The 12,635-nt window shown below is 41.1% G+C and overlaps 1 protein-coding gene across 8 annotated transcripts in view; it reads right to left on the reverse strand.

Moving 5' to 3' along the window:
- The window catches only part of TTBK1 (tau tubulin kinase 1), a 103,382-nt gene that overhangs the window by 81,720 nt on the left and 9,027 nt on the right, over nucleotides 1-12,635 (reverse strand). For 2 of the 8 annotated variants that reach the window (XM_038176969.2, XM_038176970.2), the window contains exons 2-3: nucleotides 10,411-10,512; nucleotides 5,967-6,125 (exon numbers count right to left, since the gene is read on the reverse strand). In XM_038176969.2, coding sequence (XP_038032897.2) covers nucleotides 5,967-6,125; nucleotides 10,411-10,413 — 162 coding nt within the window. In that variant the 5' untranslated portion in view covers nucleotides 10,414-10,512. Of the gene's footprint in view, nucleotides 1-2,238; nucleotides 2,480-5,966; nucleotides 6,126-10,410; nucleotides 10,513-11,289; nucleotides 11,551-12,635 lie in introns of those variants that run through there. The other 6 variants (XM_038176967.2, XM_038176968.2, XM_027453547.3 and 3 more) reach the window with 4 other exon arrangements.

Raw genomic sequence — 12,635 nt, forward strand, 5'->3', positions numbered from 1 at the left:
AGAGTTTGTAGTACTTCCAGCATTAACACCCTGAGTATTGTCTCTGAAGATATTTTTGGATAACCCTTAGAGAGTTGCTATCCAGATTCACCCTTCTCTTTTTACCTGCTATTTTTCCTCACAACATTCTACTGGCTACACAGGCATATCCACACCGTAAACATCCCAATATCTAGGTCATCACATATTATTCATAAATTATTACGGTGCAGCCCTACTTCTACTTGGAAATTCATACTGAGCTGGCTATTAAAAATCCTTCTATCAAAACAATGCTACATTCAGCATAGCAACAACATGACAGCTAATATCTCCAGATCCAGTACATTGGATCTTCTGTTCACCAGCATATTAATGACAAAGAAGATGTGAAAGGGATGGCAAAAGCTGCAAAAGGCAAAAAGTTTAGCTGGGACCTGGGAGGACTTTGAAGGAAGATGAAAGAAGTCTCAGTGGGAAAACGCACAGCAACACAAACAAAAGTCACCAGTAATAAAAGTAACATAACATAGCAGGATCAGAGAAGAAACACAGGCTACACAAACATCTTGTCAGGTTGTAAATTCAAGAAATTGATCTTAGAAGAAATATCCCTGAGCCAGCAGAGATCCAAACAAAGATGCTTTTCCATTCACTGCCCTTAACAGGGGCAGTTCCCAAGTCCAACAGAGTTGTCAAAATGTAAAGCTGTTACAGTATAAATACAGTCACATAATTAGGATCATTGCCCACTATAAGCATCTGTAGCAAGGTCTTGTTAAGTACAATGTGCAATATGTGATCACTTTGCTATTAGAGGCTCTCACAGAGCTAGGAGTGGTTCATTTCAGGATTACGAGAATGATTAGGAGCCTGGAAAAAAATAAGGACAGACTAGGACTTCTACCTCAGAAGAAACAGAAGGAAATGTGCATCAGAGAAACAGGTTCAGGAAGAAAGGTGCAGGTACTGAGACTGCTCACCTGGGAAAACAACAGAACTTGAGGACCCATGAAAGTCCCCAGAGCAACGAATGCAAGATGATGTGAGATCAAGGCTAGAGTTTCTGCTGAATCAGAAAATCGATTTTATGCACACGTTCCAGTCAATGGATGCACCCTCACTGCCCGAGAGCTCTCAAGCTGTCTCTCCTTCCTCGTATTTTTTCCTCAATCTCTTACAGAAATTATTCTCTGGCACACTTTTCCCAGCACACCAGATGGTCCTATTCATCATTACCAGCACTGCCAGCCTCCTTGATCTTTCAGCAACATCCAGAGGCCATCAGCAGCCATTTCCTTTTCTCTGTTGCTGAGCACGTGGTTTTATTGCAAGTCAAGGTCTTGGCTGATGTCAGGAGTTTACCACACAAGCATCTCCTCGTTGCTTGGATACTTTGGGGGAGTTCAGCATCTAAATGAACTCTGCACAGCCTTCTGCAGGACACAGAAGAGAGATGGGCACACACCACTCAAGAAATGAATAAGGAAACTCTTAAATGCAAATTCAAGAAAGAGAAGGGAACATCTAATGAAAATCTCTTTCTTAAGTGGCAATCATGAGTCACCAGCCCTTGCTATGCCTCACTCCTCAGGGATAATTCTCATCTCATCCTTTTTCCTACTTTCCACAAGTCCATAAGACTGAGATACAAACTGATGTCAATAGCAGGACTCACCCTACCTAAATGCATGAGCCTATAAGGAAACGGGGTGCCCAGGGTTCCATCACAGCCTGTCGAACAATTCATCCGACCAAATGCTGGTATCTATTTTCACTCACATGTAACTAAAATCAAGTAAGCTGCATCCCAGACATACGCTTTCAGTCCTTTCAGTATGCCACGAGTGGCCACACCACCACACTGCTCATTGCAGCACTTCTTCCATTTCCTAAGAGCCTTCATGACACAAAGAGAACACTTTTACCAAAAAATCACGCTACTTGACTCCCCAGCGTGACAGGCTCTGACAGGGGATGCCAGGAATTCCCCAGACTGAGCTTTCCCTCAGGACCACCAACACGAAACTGGCATGTCCCTGTGGGGGCAGCCAATTCCCAAAGCCTTTCTGGATGTATCAGCAGTTATACAGGACACAGACTGCTGCCTTTGAAGTCTCCTTTAAATATCCTTAATATTTTGGATTTATCCTGAAAAGACTCTTGCAACACAATTCTCCAGAGCCTAGGGAAAAAAGACAAAACAAAACCAAAAACCAACGAACAAACAAAACCCCACCACCACCAAAACAACCTTACCACTAAGCAGAAAACAGCATTCTGAGAGGAGAATCAAAATGCAGCTCCACTTGGAATATGGAAAACTGCACAGAACAGGGATCACAAAACAGCATATATGATTGTAAGAGTCACCACCTGTGTTCAAAGCTCATTGCAACTGCTAAATCTGTCTTGCTAATAAGTCCCAGCTGTGAATCTCCAACACAAAGAGCTCAGGAGAGGTTAAGAGAGGTATCCACTCAGCCTTAGCATCTATAACTAGTTCACAGCAAGTACCAAAGCAATGTTTGGTTTAGTTCCCTTCCCTGACCACGGCAGTACGTGTGGATCAAGTCATCCTCTGGGGTCTCAGCAGAAGTTGCATGGTTCTAGTACCATCCAAATTTCATCTAGCCAAAACATCTGCAGGTAAAAAATGGTGATTTAGAAGAGTACTTGAAGTCCAAAAGTTTTGATAAAAAGTGTAAGTACTCCCTGTCCATGCCTTTCTCCCAAAATAACAACAACAGCAAACATCACTGCTGTCAGAAAGCCAAACTCTTCTCACTTGGAGTGACAGGAAAAAGAACTACCAGCAGGCTAACTGCAGAGAATGAACATCTTCATTTGTCAGAATTTGTCAGCCAGCACATAGGAGGAGAGGAGGAAGGGAAAGAATTCAAGGAATACATTAAACCCATCTAAATTTAGAACTTGGCTCAATACTGGAAGTATACCAGCTCTGAGAACCACAAGGTTCAAGCAGATGCCCAGCCAGAGATAGACACAATGGGAGGACAAATTGCACGAAAAGCCTTCTGGCAGCTGAACCCCAGTGCCACATAAATATGCCACACACCTGCTTGTGCAGGGTCCATTTCTCACAGCAGAGCTTCACCTGTCTAGCTTGCATGCTCTGTGTTAAATTCAGAAAGGTCTATGACAAAAAAAAACAAAAAAAAAAAAAAAAAGAGCTCTTACTACATGATGCTCGCTTAAGGAACACTCCCCTTTGTGTCCGTCATTTGCTCCTATGCTAATCAATTCCTTGCACCAAAAGTATTTTTCTACTTTCATCAGGTTAATTTGAGCGCCGTACAGCTCCCAGTTCTGACTAGTTCTGGTAATCAGAATTTCTCATTGATAATTTTGCCCTTAAGCAATTTCTCTGAGCCTTCATAAGGAGTAGCGACCTCACTGCAGTACTGAAGAATGCTGTGAGCTAACATTATAAAACATAAAAGGCTATTACCCGAGTTACAGCTGTTGCTGAAAATGTAGCCACATTTCTATATTTTCTAATTTAGGGTGATCGGTAGAGGTTCTATCAGTCCCTAGTCTTACAGATTCATGCAACAATGAAATCACTGAAAACCACACATAGTACCTTTACCAAATTTACAATGAGTTCAAAATGTTCCCCTAAGAGCACAACCAAGTACATTTTAGGTTTCTAAAGACAAACACAAACCCAAATCCTTCTGTTGTATCCAAGACCAAAGTTACTCTGTTTAGACCGCGTAAAAAACATACAAGCAAAAAAAACATCACTTGAGGGAGAGGTTTTAGCACTTTTGCCCATGAAACAGAAACTTGAGGCTTGATGAAGAGTAATAATGGCACAAGCCCAAGCTACCTAGGGTGCAGAAGAGTATCTGCACCAATGGCTTAGCATCAGAATTGCATCTAACTTCAGCTTTGCAAAGAATATGCACCGATCTGGCCAAATTGTAGGGTCTGAGGAAATCTCTGTGCAGGGAGGGTCAGCTAAAAGCTGCAAACAGCATTTTCTGAGAAGTCCATAAGCACAGAGCGTGTTTCAGGTCCTGCAAGCCCGGTAGCCTGCACAGGCTGCAGCCTCCCAACACAAGTATATGTGCTCCAGCCTAAAGCTGAAAAAGCACAGCGAGACTTCCCTGCAGTTGTGCTGGAAAGCTTTGGGAGGGTGGAGAGGGTGTCTCCATTTTGGTGTGTAATTGCACAGAAACTAGAGATTCTCCATCTGCTCTCAGGAAGCACAGAGATTGAGGAGCAGTTTGAACTGCCTAAATATAAGGCTGTTAGGGGATGGGCCAGACAGGAAAGTGAAGGCTGTGGAGAAATCAGGAGCAAAATGTTGGGATGAAGACAGGCAGGCAATGGGGGAGTAACAGGAACAGAGAAAAAAGGTGCAACTAACTGTTCAAGGCAACAAAGAGATACAGGCAACATGTAAGACTAATGAAGGAATGGTACCTTGTCTGAAGTGGGCTGTTGAAAATAATCAACTCACAGTCTGGATCTGAAGAGAGTTCACAGTCCTGAGTCTCTTTAAGTCCTCTGATATTCACAGCCCACGGCATAACTCACGAGACAGATGTACTGTACCCAGTCAGCACCGGGAAACTGCTTAGTGCTGCTACCCCAAATCACTTGCAGTTCAAACTATAGAGGTTGGTGTTGGGAGTTTAATGATTCCGACATTGTTGGTAATTCAAGTTAAAAATGGACACTGTGGCACAAATGAAATTTTAATTTTCCTTTTTTTTTTTTTTTTTCTTTTAAGACAAAGGCAAAATACAGAAAAATAATACAGAACTTTTAACAGTAAAAACTTAAGCAATCCTTTTATGTATTATGTTCTAGTTTCTTTATCCGAGATGATAACATAATGCTACTTGCCCTCACCTCCCTCCCATGGGCCTTATTTTAGGAATAAAAAGAAGGCCTTATACATAGGAGAATCTGCATCCTCTGAACAAATCTGGAGGCAATGAAACACATGTCTAGAGGATGGGATTCTCCCAATGTCTCTACCAGTGTTTTTGCATCATTCTGTACAAGCTTCTGCTCACAAGCTGTCATTGTTCTCAAGCTCGTCTGCTGGGTGCCTAAACCAAGACAGCCAGGTCCAGTCCATAGAAGTACTGAGCATGCTTGGATGCTCATGATGTCTAGCAGAGTTGTGCTTTGGTCATAAATATTAAGCAGTCTGTAAAAATAATTAAAAAAAAAAAAAACTAATTAAATTTGAGACCCTTTCTGTAAAAGCGAGCTAATAGTTTTCTTGTACATCACCTGGTAAAAGAATGTATAAAAAAATATTCCTGACACAGATACTATAGCAGTAAGAAACACAAAAAGGTGCATTTAAATGACAAAGTCAAGCCACAAATTTAAATGGATATTAAGATCTGCAGCAACACAATGTATACATGAAAAGATGAAATGATTCCACTGATTCAATGCATCCTATCCAGCTTGCACACCAGATGAGACAGTTGACTCATGAAGACCTAAAACTCTTAACATATGATGACATAATTTTTAATAGTATTATAATAATTTGAACACAGAAATTGTACCAACAAGATAACTATGGAATTTCTGACTTTTGAAGTCAATGACATTCTAACCTTAAACATTTGCATTTAAATTATCTTTTTGCAATGTTATTTATTTAAAGGGATATCCCTAGTATTCTTTGCCACAATATCTCAAAATCAGAGTTTCCTACTAAAAGATGACTCAGCCTGCTGCAACAGTTGAATCGTAACTGAAAATTCCTGGCAGGTTTAGTCTTCTAAAAATACTAGATGTTCTAAAATAAAAACACTAGAGCAATATTGACCATCTCCTTGCAGTGTTCTACTAACATATAGGACAAACTGTAGGACTCCGCTGTCTCGTGCTGGAGCCCAGGACTAACTGAGTAAGTTTCTATACTACTACAGGAGAAGGAGATCTGTTTGGGATACCAAAGGAGGCACAAAGCCAGTACTACTTACCACTTTCCAGCGATCTTTGACCACATAATTGGCCGGAAGGATGTCGACCTGCTCCCCTCCTCCACTCATGTTTGGTTCGTCCTTGATGACTGCTGCTAGGCACTGCATTTGCCAGCCAGAGAGTATTTTAGTAGCTCCCAATTTAAATGAGCCATTTATCTGGGGGGAAAAAGGGACAGGGGAAAGGAATGACAGAATTAGTACAGGTTATGGCAGAAGTACATGCTATATTTCCAAAGGTTTTGTTTATCACTAAATCAGAACCAGTCTCTTAGGAAAGAAGGCGAACTCACCTTGCAAATACCTGAGCTCAACCCATGCATAAACTTGGCAGACGCAACCATGCTTCAAGTCAGCAGCACAAACTAAAAGGGTGACAATTCCCAGCTATACCATGCAGGAGTCCAAGGCTCTTGGGCCTGACAGCCAACAAGTCAAAGAGAATCTAATGCCAAATGCTGCAAGAGCTGTTATTGTTACTGGGCAAAAAGGTCTTGCTTTAACAGAGCAGCTGCAACATCGGCAGTTTTTATGGTTTTCACTGGACGACATCCAACACAAATCAGAAGGGTTTGCCAGGTATTGCATTCAATAAGCCTAAAAGCATCAGAGTAGGGTAGAAGGCCCTTTGGAGAGCCAGAATTAGACACTGCCACTGTGATGGACAGCCAAGCAAAGAAGATAGGGATGGTTAGAAAGGGCTTCAGCCACGTACAGGTTAGTCCTCCTAATAACATACACACTGCTAGAAATTATCAAATTAAAATATAGAAAGATATCTTATTCCTATAGCGTTTGCATGCCCCATGCCCCTTCTTCCCTGCTTTTATAGGGAGCTCCAGATACCCTATGCTGAAATTAATTTTGCTTCATTTTTTTAAGATTACAGTTCTACAAAACTGACTTCCAGACACACACTGAATCCCGTGCTCTATAAGAAATTGAATACAGAAGTAATAGATTTTCCAAATGCATTTTGCCTCTTCCTGTAAGATCCCTTTCTTGCTTTAGAAGTAGGCCAGACTGCATGGATCTCTTATTAAGCTTTCTTCATGGTTCTATCTTCCTTCCCTCCCCCCCAAATATTCCAAAATATTCCTTATTTTTGTTCCTAAAAAATGAATGTTACCGCAGCACTCTGACAGATGAGTTAAATAAGGTTAACATTGTAAGTATCAAATGGGAATAAAAGACCATCACACTTCTTCAGGCCACAAAAAATGAACAAAGTCACCAGTAAATTAAGAGCTCAAGTAGCGAAAAGAGCTCACTTCCTAGCAGTGAAAGGACCAAGGAAAGATAGGAAGGGACCAGCATGCTGTGTGCACAAGGCAGCAGCAGATAGAAATATGTCACAAAGTCCAAGACAGAGGATGATCAAACATCAGAATACGAGCAAGTCAAAAGATTTTGTTCTCGAAATAGAAGATAACTATGTGGAAAAACCAAGCAGCAGAATAATGAAATAAGAGGACTTCTGAGAAACGTTCACACAATCCAACATCTAATAAAGTACAATCAAAATGATAAAAGAGAGATAGGAAGAAACTGAATTACAAAACAAATAAAATAAAAAGTCAGAAGAAATGACACTGTGAAATGCTTCGAATTCCCGTAGAAAGAATCCTGTATCTGTACAGAGCAGCCACTTTCAGTTCCCAGCTACTGAAGACAAAAAGAAAATGGAAAATTCTCCAATGAAAAAAGTACACTCTGTGTTTGGCAGCACAATATTTGTGCTTCTTATTCCTAATGAGCAATTCTAATGCTATTCCCTGGCTCCTTTATTCCAGCCAGAAGAGCTGAACTGACCAGCCCTAAACTAGCAACAAGCTCTGCATATGCTGTCCACCCAGCCTCCCTGCACCTCATTGCAGCCTGCACGGGAGAGAATCCCCCAAAATCTCTACGGCTGCCTTTTCTTCTATTATTTAAGGAAAAGTCATTTAGTTATAGACTGTCCTACCTCCTCAACTTCACGAGAAGATAAAAGCACATTAACATACACATACAGGGGCAGGTACCATCTCTTAATCCAAAGGAATAATTTTAGGGCGAAGACAGAGTACGAAAGTCAACAAATTCCCACAGCTTGGTAACTGCTTTCTCTGCTGCTTTATACACCACGTTCCTTCATCAACATTATAATATATGTGTTCAAAACCAGCATGTTTGTTATTTAAAGAAGCGGTCGTAGAAAGCTTTACTGGCTTTGAAACAGAATAAAATCCTCCTGGGGCACTACCATGAATAGCAGCCATTTGGTGATACAGAATTAGAGAACAAAGTTTACTGATGTGCTCTGGTGCAGCCAGAGTGATGCAGCCAAACAAAAGGCCAATTTAATTACAGCCTGAGACAAATTTTAGGCTGTTTTAGATGACAGCAGCAGCACAAAGCAGGGATACCATACCAAAAATTTGTTCCTGAGGCAGTATTAATACTGCAGAAACATTGGGTTTACCAAAGCAACAGAAGCATTGCCTACACCCATGAGAAGATCTAACACACATTAACCAAGACTTCCAGAGAAAGGGTAAAAGAAGGGGTGGAAGTTAGCTTTGTGCAGAAAACATAAGTGCTTATAAATCATGCCTTAATGCAGTACTTTAATTCCATCTAAATCAATAAAATAAAGCACAGAGGTTGTTTGCATCTAAGTCTGGTGCCAGCCCTCTGCTGGGGTTGAATTTGCTAGTGGAGTTACAGAAGCGAGGTGGTAAAAGATGGTCAGTGGGGGACAGGTAAGGCACTACCACCTCCTCCCCAACACAAGCACAGAATGTTTGACGTGCAGACACAATGCTAACGGGTGTTAAGAGGGACTGGAGCAGAGATGGAGGAATTACAGCTCTCATGACCACCAGTAAGGCTGTTTCTGACTCCAATGGGTATGTCCAAGCATATGAACTCTGAGCTATCTTTGTCACTTTTAGCTTTAAGATGTACAGATTGCAGAACCTAAGGGTATATAACTTTGAAGACTGTGACTAGGAAGACAACAAAGTTCAGTCTGTCTTTTTCTGTAGCATTTTTCAGGAAATAACTGTAGCCCTGTCCCAAGAAGAGAAGCAAGAGAGCTGAGGAAGCCCATAATACTGTAAAACCATCTTCCTAGCAATAGTGTATGAAGTAGAAATGAAAGCAGCTGCAAGAAAGCAACACTGACAACAACAGGACCAAATCCTGTCTCTTGGCCAACCTCAGCATGCTGTGTGAAATAGCTCTTGCATACTGCTATCTCTTCCAGTCCATACTGAAGAATCTTTAGAGTTTTATAAATTTAGTCTTGGCCTTAAAAATATATACATATATACACACACACAAAAAAAAACATGCTTAAACAGGCCGCACTAAATATTCTGACACACTGCTCTGCTATCTGTTTCTTCTACTTGGCATCAAGACAGCTCCCACGAATAGCACACGTGGATAAATGGTCTCCTTAATTTTAAGGCAGCTTGCAAGAAAAACTGATGTAATATAGCAGCAATTATTGAACTGACATGAAAATCTAGACCAGCTGAGAAGTGTGACTAGGAGAGATGACGGTAAGAAACTTAGGAGGAAAGAATTATGTCAGTGCAAGGCCTGATGTTGCAGCCTATTAGTTTGGCAGAGCCAGACCATCAGATGCACCTGCCTTGTTCACATTTGCGTTCATCAGGAGAAAAACTCAAAGCAAGCAAAAGGAACTTCAAAGAAGTTGTTAGGCTGAAGAACTTTTCACGGCAGATGCTAACAGCTTACACAGATTCAAAACCTGACTTTACAAATTCAGGAGAAATACGTGATTATAATTAAAAATCCATTAATGAGCTGCATAGAAACATTCCATCTTTGGCTTAGGAAGCCTCCAGTTCATGAACCACTGAAGGTAGGAAGTGCATTCTGGAGAGTCATTTTATATGTTTTCTCTGCTTTTCTTCTCTACACCACATATTCAGTCTTGGCAATCTTGGGACAGGATACTGAGCTAGATGGACCCGTGATATGACTTGGTATGAGCAGATTTATGTTTTTATCAGTTACTTTCAAAGTAGTGTATGCATGTGTATGCACACATCTCCCGTATCCTTTCAAGGAGGCCAGAAACCAAACAATAAAGAATCAATTAGAAAGTCTCATATATACACCCCAAGTACTTATCTTACAAGTTCTCTTTCAGGCAGGCAAAAATTTAAACAGCTTGACTGGAAGAATGATTTCCTTATTTTACAGGACCCTAGCATTCTTAAAATCAAACTTAGAAATATGGAGCATTCCTTGTGGAAATCTGAAGCATTTATATGAGATCTTTCCTATGTTAGTTCATTTCAGTCTCAGTATAATGGGTTAGCAGTGCTCAAAATACAGCCAAACTTAAACAAACATCAAGTTGGAAACTCATCAGATGCAAGGTGGTTATCACAGAGCAGAACAAAGCTATGGAGGTCTGTCTCACCATCTTACTAAAGGTCCTGGATAGCCTTAAGTGTCTTTATCTCACTGTTGAGGAATTGCAATATGTCACTTTATTTCAGGACACATCCTCACCTCTGGAAGCCTACAAATTAAAACAATTAGAACAAGTGAAGTTTATTTAAACTGCTGTAGCCCAGGACCTTCATTACTTGATCAAAGTGTTGCCCACATCATGAACAAGGGATCCACTTTAACAGCAGATCCCAAAAGTGTTTTAGATAGCTGATGCAAACTACAGATTTTTAGGTGAGATGAGGCTGAACTTGCACAAAAACAAAAGAAGCAACCCCGGTAAGCCACAGTCTAGAAATCAGATTGATCTCCTTTTCCAATACTTGAATGGCAGGAAGTAAAAAAAAAAGTTGTGAACAGAATCTAGGTATAATTTAGCTGTTCCCACCACAAATATTGGTTTAAAAGATCCCACAAAGAAGCAAGTTTACCAGCATTAGGCCAAAATGAAACTGACAGGGCAGGTAATCAGAAAGGAATACAGTAAGTAGGATTGGGAGTGCTTAGAAGAAAAAGAACAACAGCAGGGTTTCCAAGTGCAGCTGAGCAGCAAGATTGGGGCTCAGTCAACAGTGCCATTAACTGCAGGCGCTCAGTGTCACTCACTATGTTACAAACTTCATCTGCTTCCACACAATACCAATTTTCAAAATTAAACCCGTCATGTGAAAACAACAACAACAAAAAAAAAAGGTTTTTTTTTTTTTTTTGGTATAAGTAAGGTCCACCGTGCACCAGCATTCTTTTATTAGGATAGAAATGCATATAATAATACAAGAAACAAGTTGATTAAAAGAAAATACAGTGTACTGGACTAACAATGCTTCAACCCTGGAATATATCATACCTCCTGCTGAACTTGAAAGAGCAATCTAAAACAAGTCATACGTTAGGGTCGGTCTGACAGCAGGAGCTCGAAAGGTTCTGAATTGTTCCTTGTAGACACACATCTTCCTTCATTGCCTGCCTCTGCTGTAGCAAATCCTGCTCAGAGAGCAGGCTCGACTCCTAGCAGTTGTGGCTTAAAGTCTCCTCTGTGACATATTCTTCCCATAAGCATGCAAGGGCACCAGCTTTAGACATTCTGGATTTGTTATTCAAAGCATTTCTGTAAAATAAACAAAATATCTAAAGGTGAGGTTGCAAGATACCGGGACTATTTTTCACCTTTGAGAGGCTTCTGTTTCATGCCTGTGAAGAAGTGATGTAAATGTGACCAGGAAAAACACATAAAATCTGAAATGCTGCGATCGAGACAGGCAGCTCCAGATTTTCTGCTAACCCCGGGCTGCACTAAAGGGAATGTAATAGATACGATAGCAGACGCCCCTTGACAGCGCTATTACCACTCGCTGGTTGTGCAGCCAACCCAATGCAGTTTGGCCCCCGCAGTGCCTTTGAAGGATCAGAGCACGAAGGAAAACAAACCCCCTCCACCCGTCAGCTCACGCTGCCAGGTACTGTACTAGTGCACAAAGCAGTCAGCCACAGCAGTGGTTTCTGTGCCAAACCCACCTATCTACAGGGAGAATCAGCACAGTTAATTACGGCAACAAATCATTAGGAACGTGCAGCAGAAACTGCCAACAGTGCGGGCGCTCTTACATGATCCTAATCCTCTCCCACCAGCAGTCTCAGCTGCAGAGGTCAGAAAATGGGGGAGAAATGGGACTTGGAGAGGGAAGTCTGTTACTTTCTTCTGGTCTCCCTGACCAAGCTGCTCGGATTTTTGATCAGAAAACTAAATACAACACCAGGAAATCTCTCTTGCATCATAACCAACTTAAGCCTCTAGTGATAGAAGAGACAGACATCATGGTCTGCTCACAATAAATAAATTTAACTGCAGGTAGATACACTTAAGCTGCAAAGTCAATATAGATCACTATTTGCAAAGCTTGAGTAGTCTGCTGGTTGCCAAAATAAATATTTCTGGAAAAAAAGCAAAAGCTAAGCAGAGGTTATACTTCTGGTGTCGCTTGGCCTGCACCTCACACCCTTGGACATCACGTACATTTTCATTCCACTTCTGGAAGACAGGGAAGAAAAAAATCACGTATTTATACATCTGCCACTTGGATTTCAAGTCGCCCAGAGCTTTCTGAAATTTAATAAAAAATTAGAGTAAGTGAGGTAGCTGACACTTGCTGCACTGATACATCACATTAGACCAAATGAGACCATGTGGGACAA

This window comes from Anas platyrhynchos, chromosome 3 (assembly GCF_047663525.1).
Source record: "Anas platyrhynchos isolate ZD024472 breed Pekin duck chromosome 3, IASCAAS_PekinDuck_T2T, whole genome shotgun sequence".
Taxonomy (NCBI): domain Eukaryota; kingdom Metazoa; phylum Chordata; class Aves; order Anseriformes; family Anatidae; genus Anas; species Anas platyrhynchos.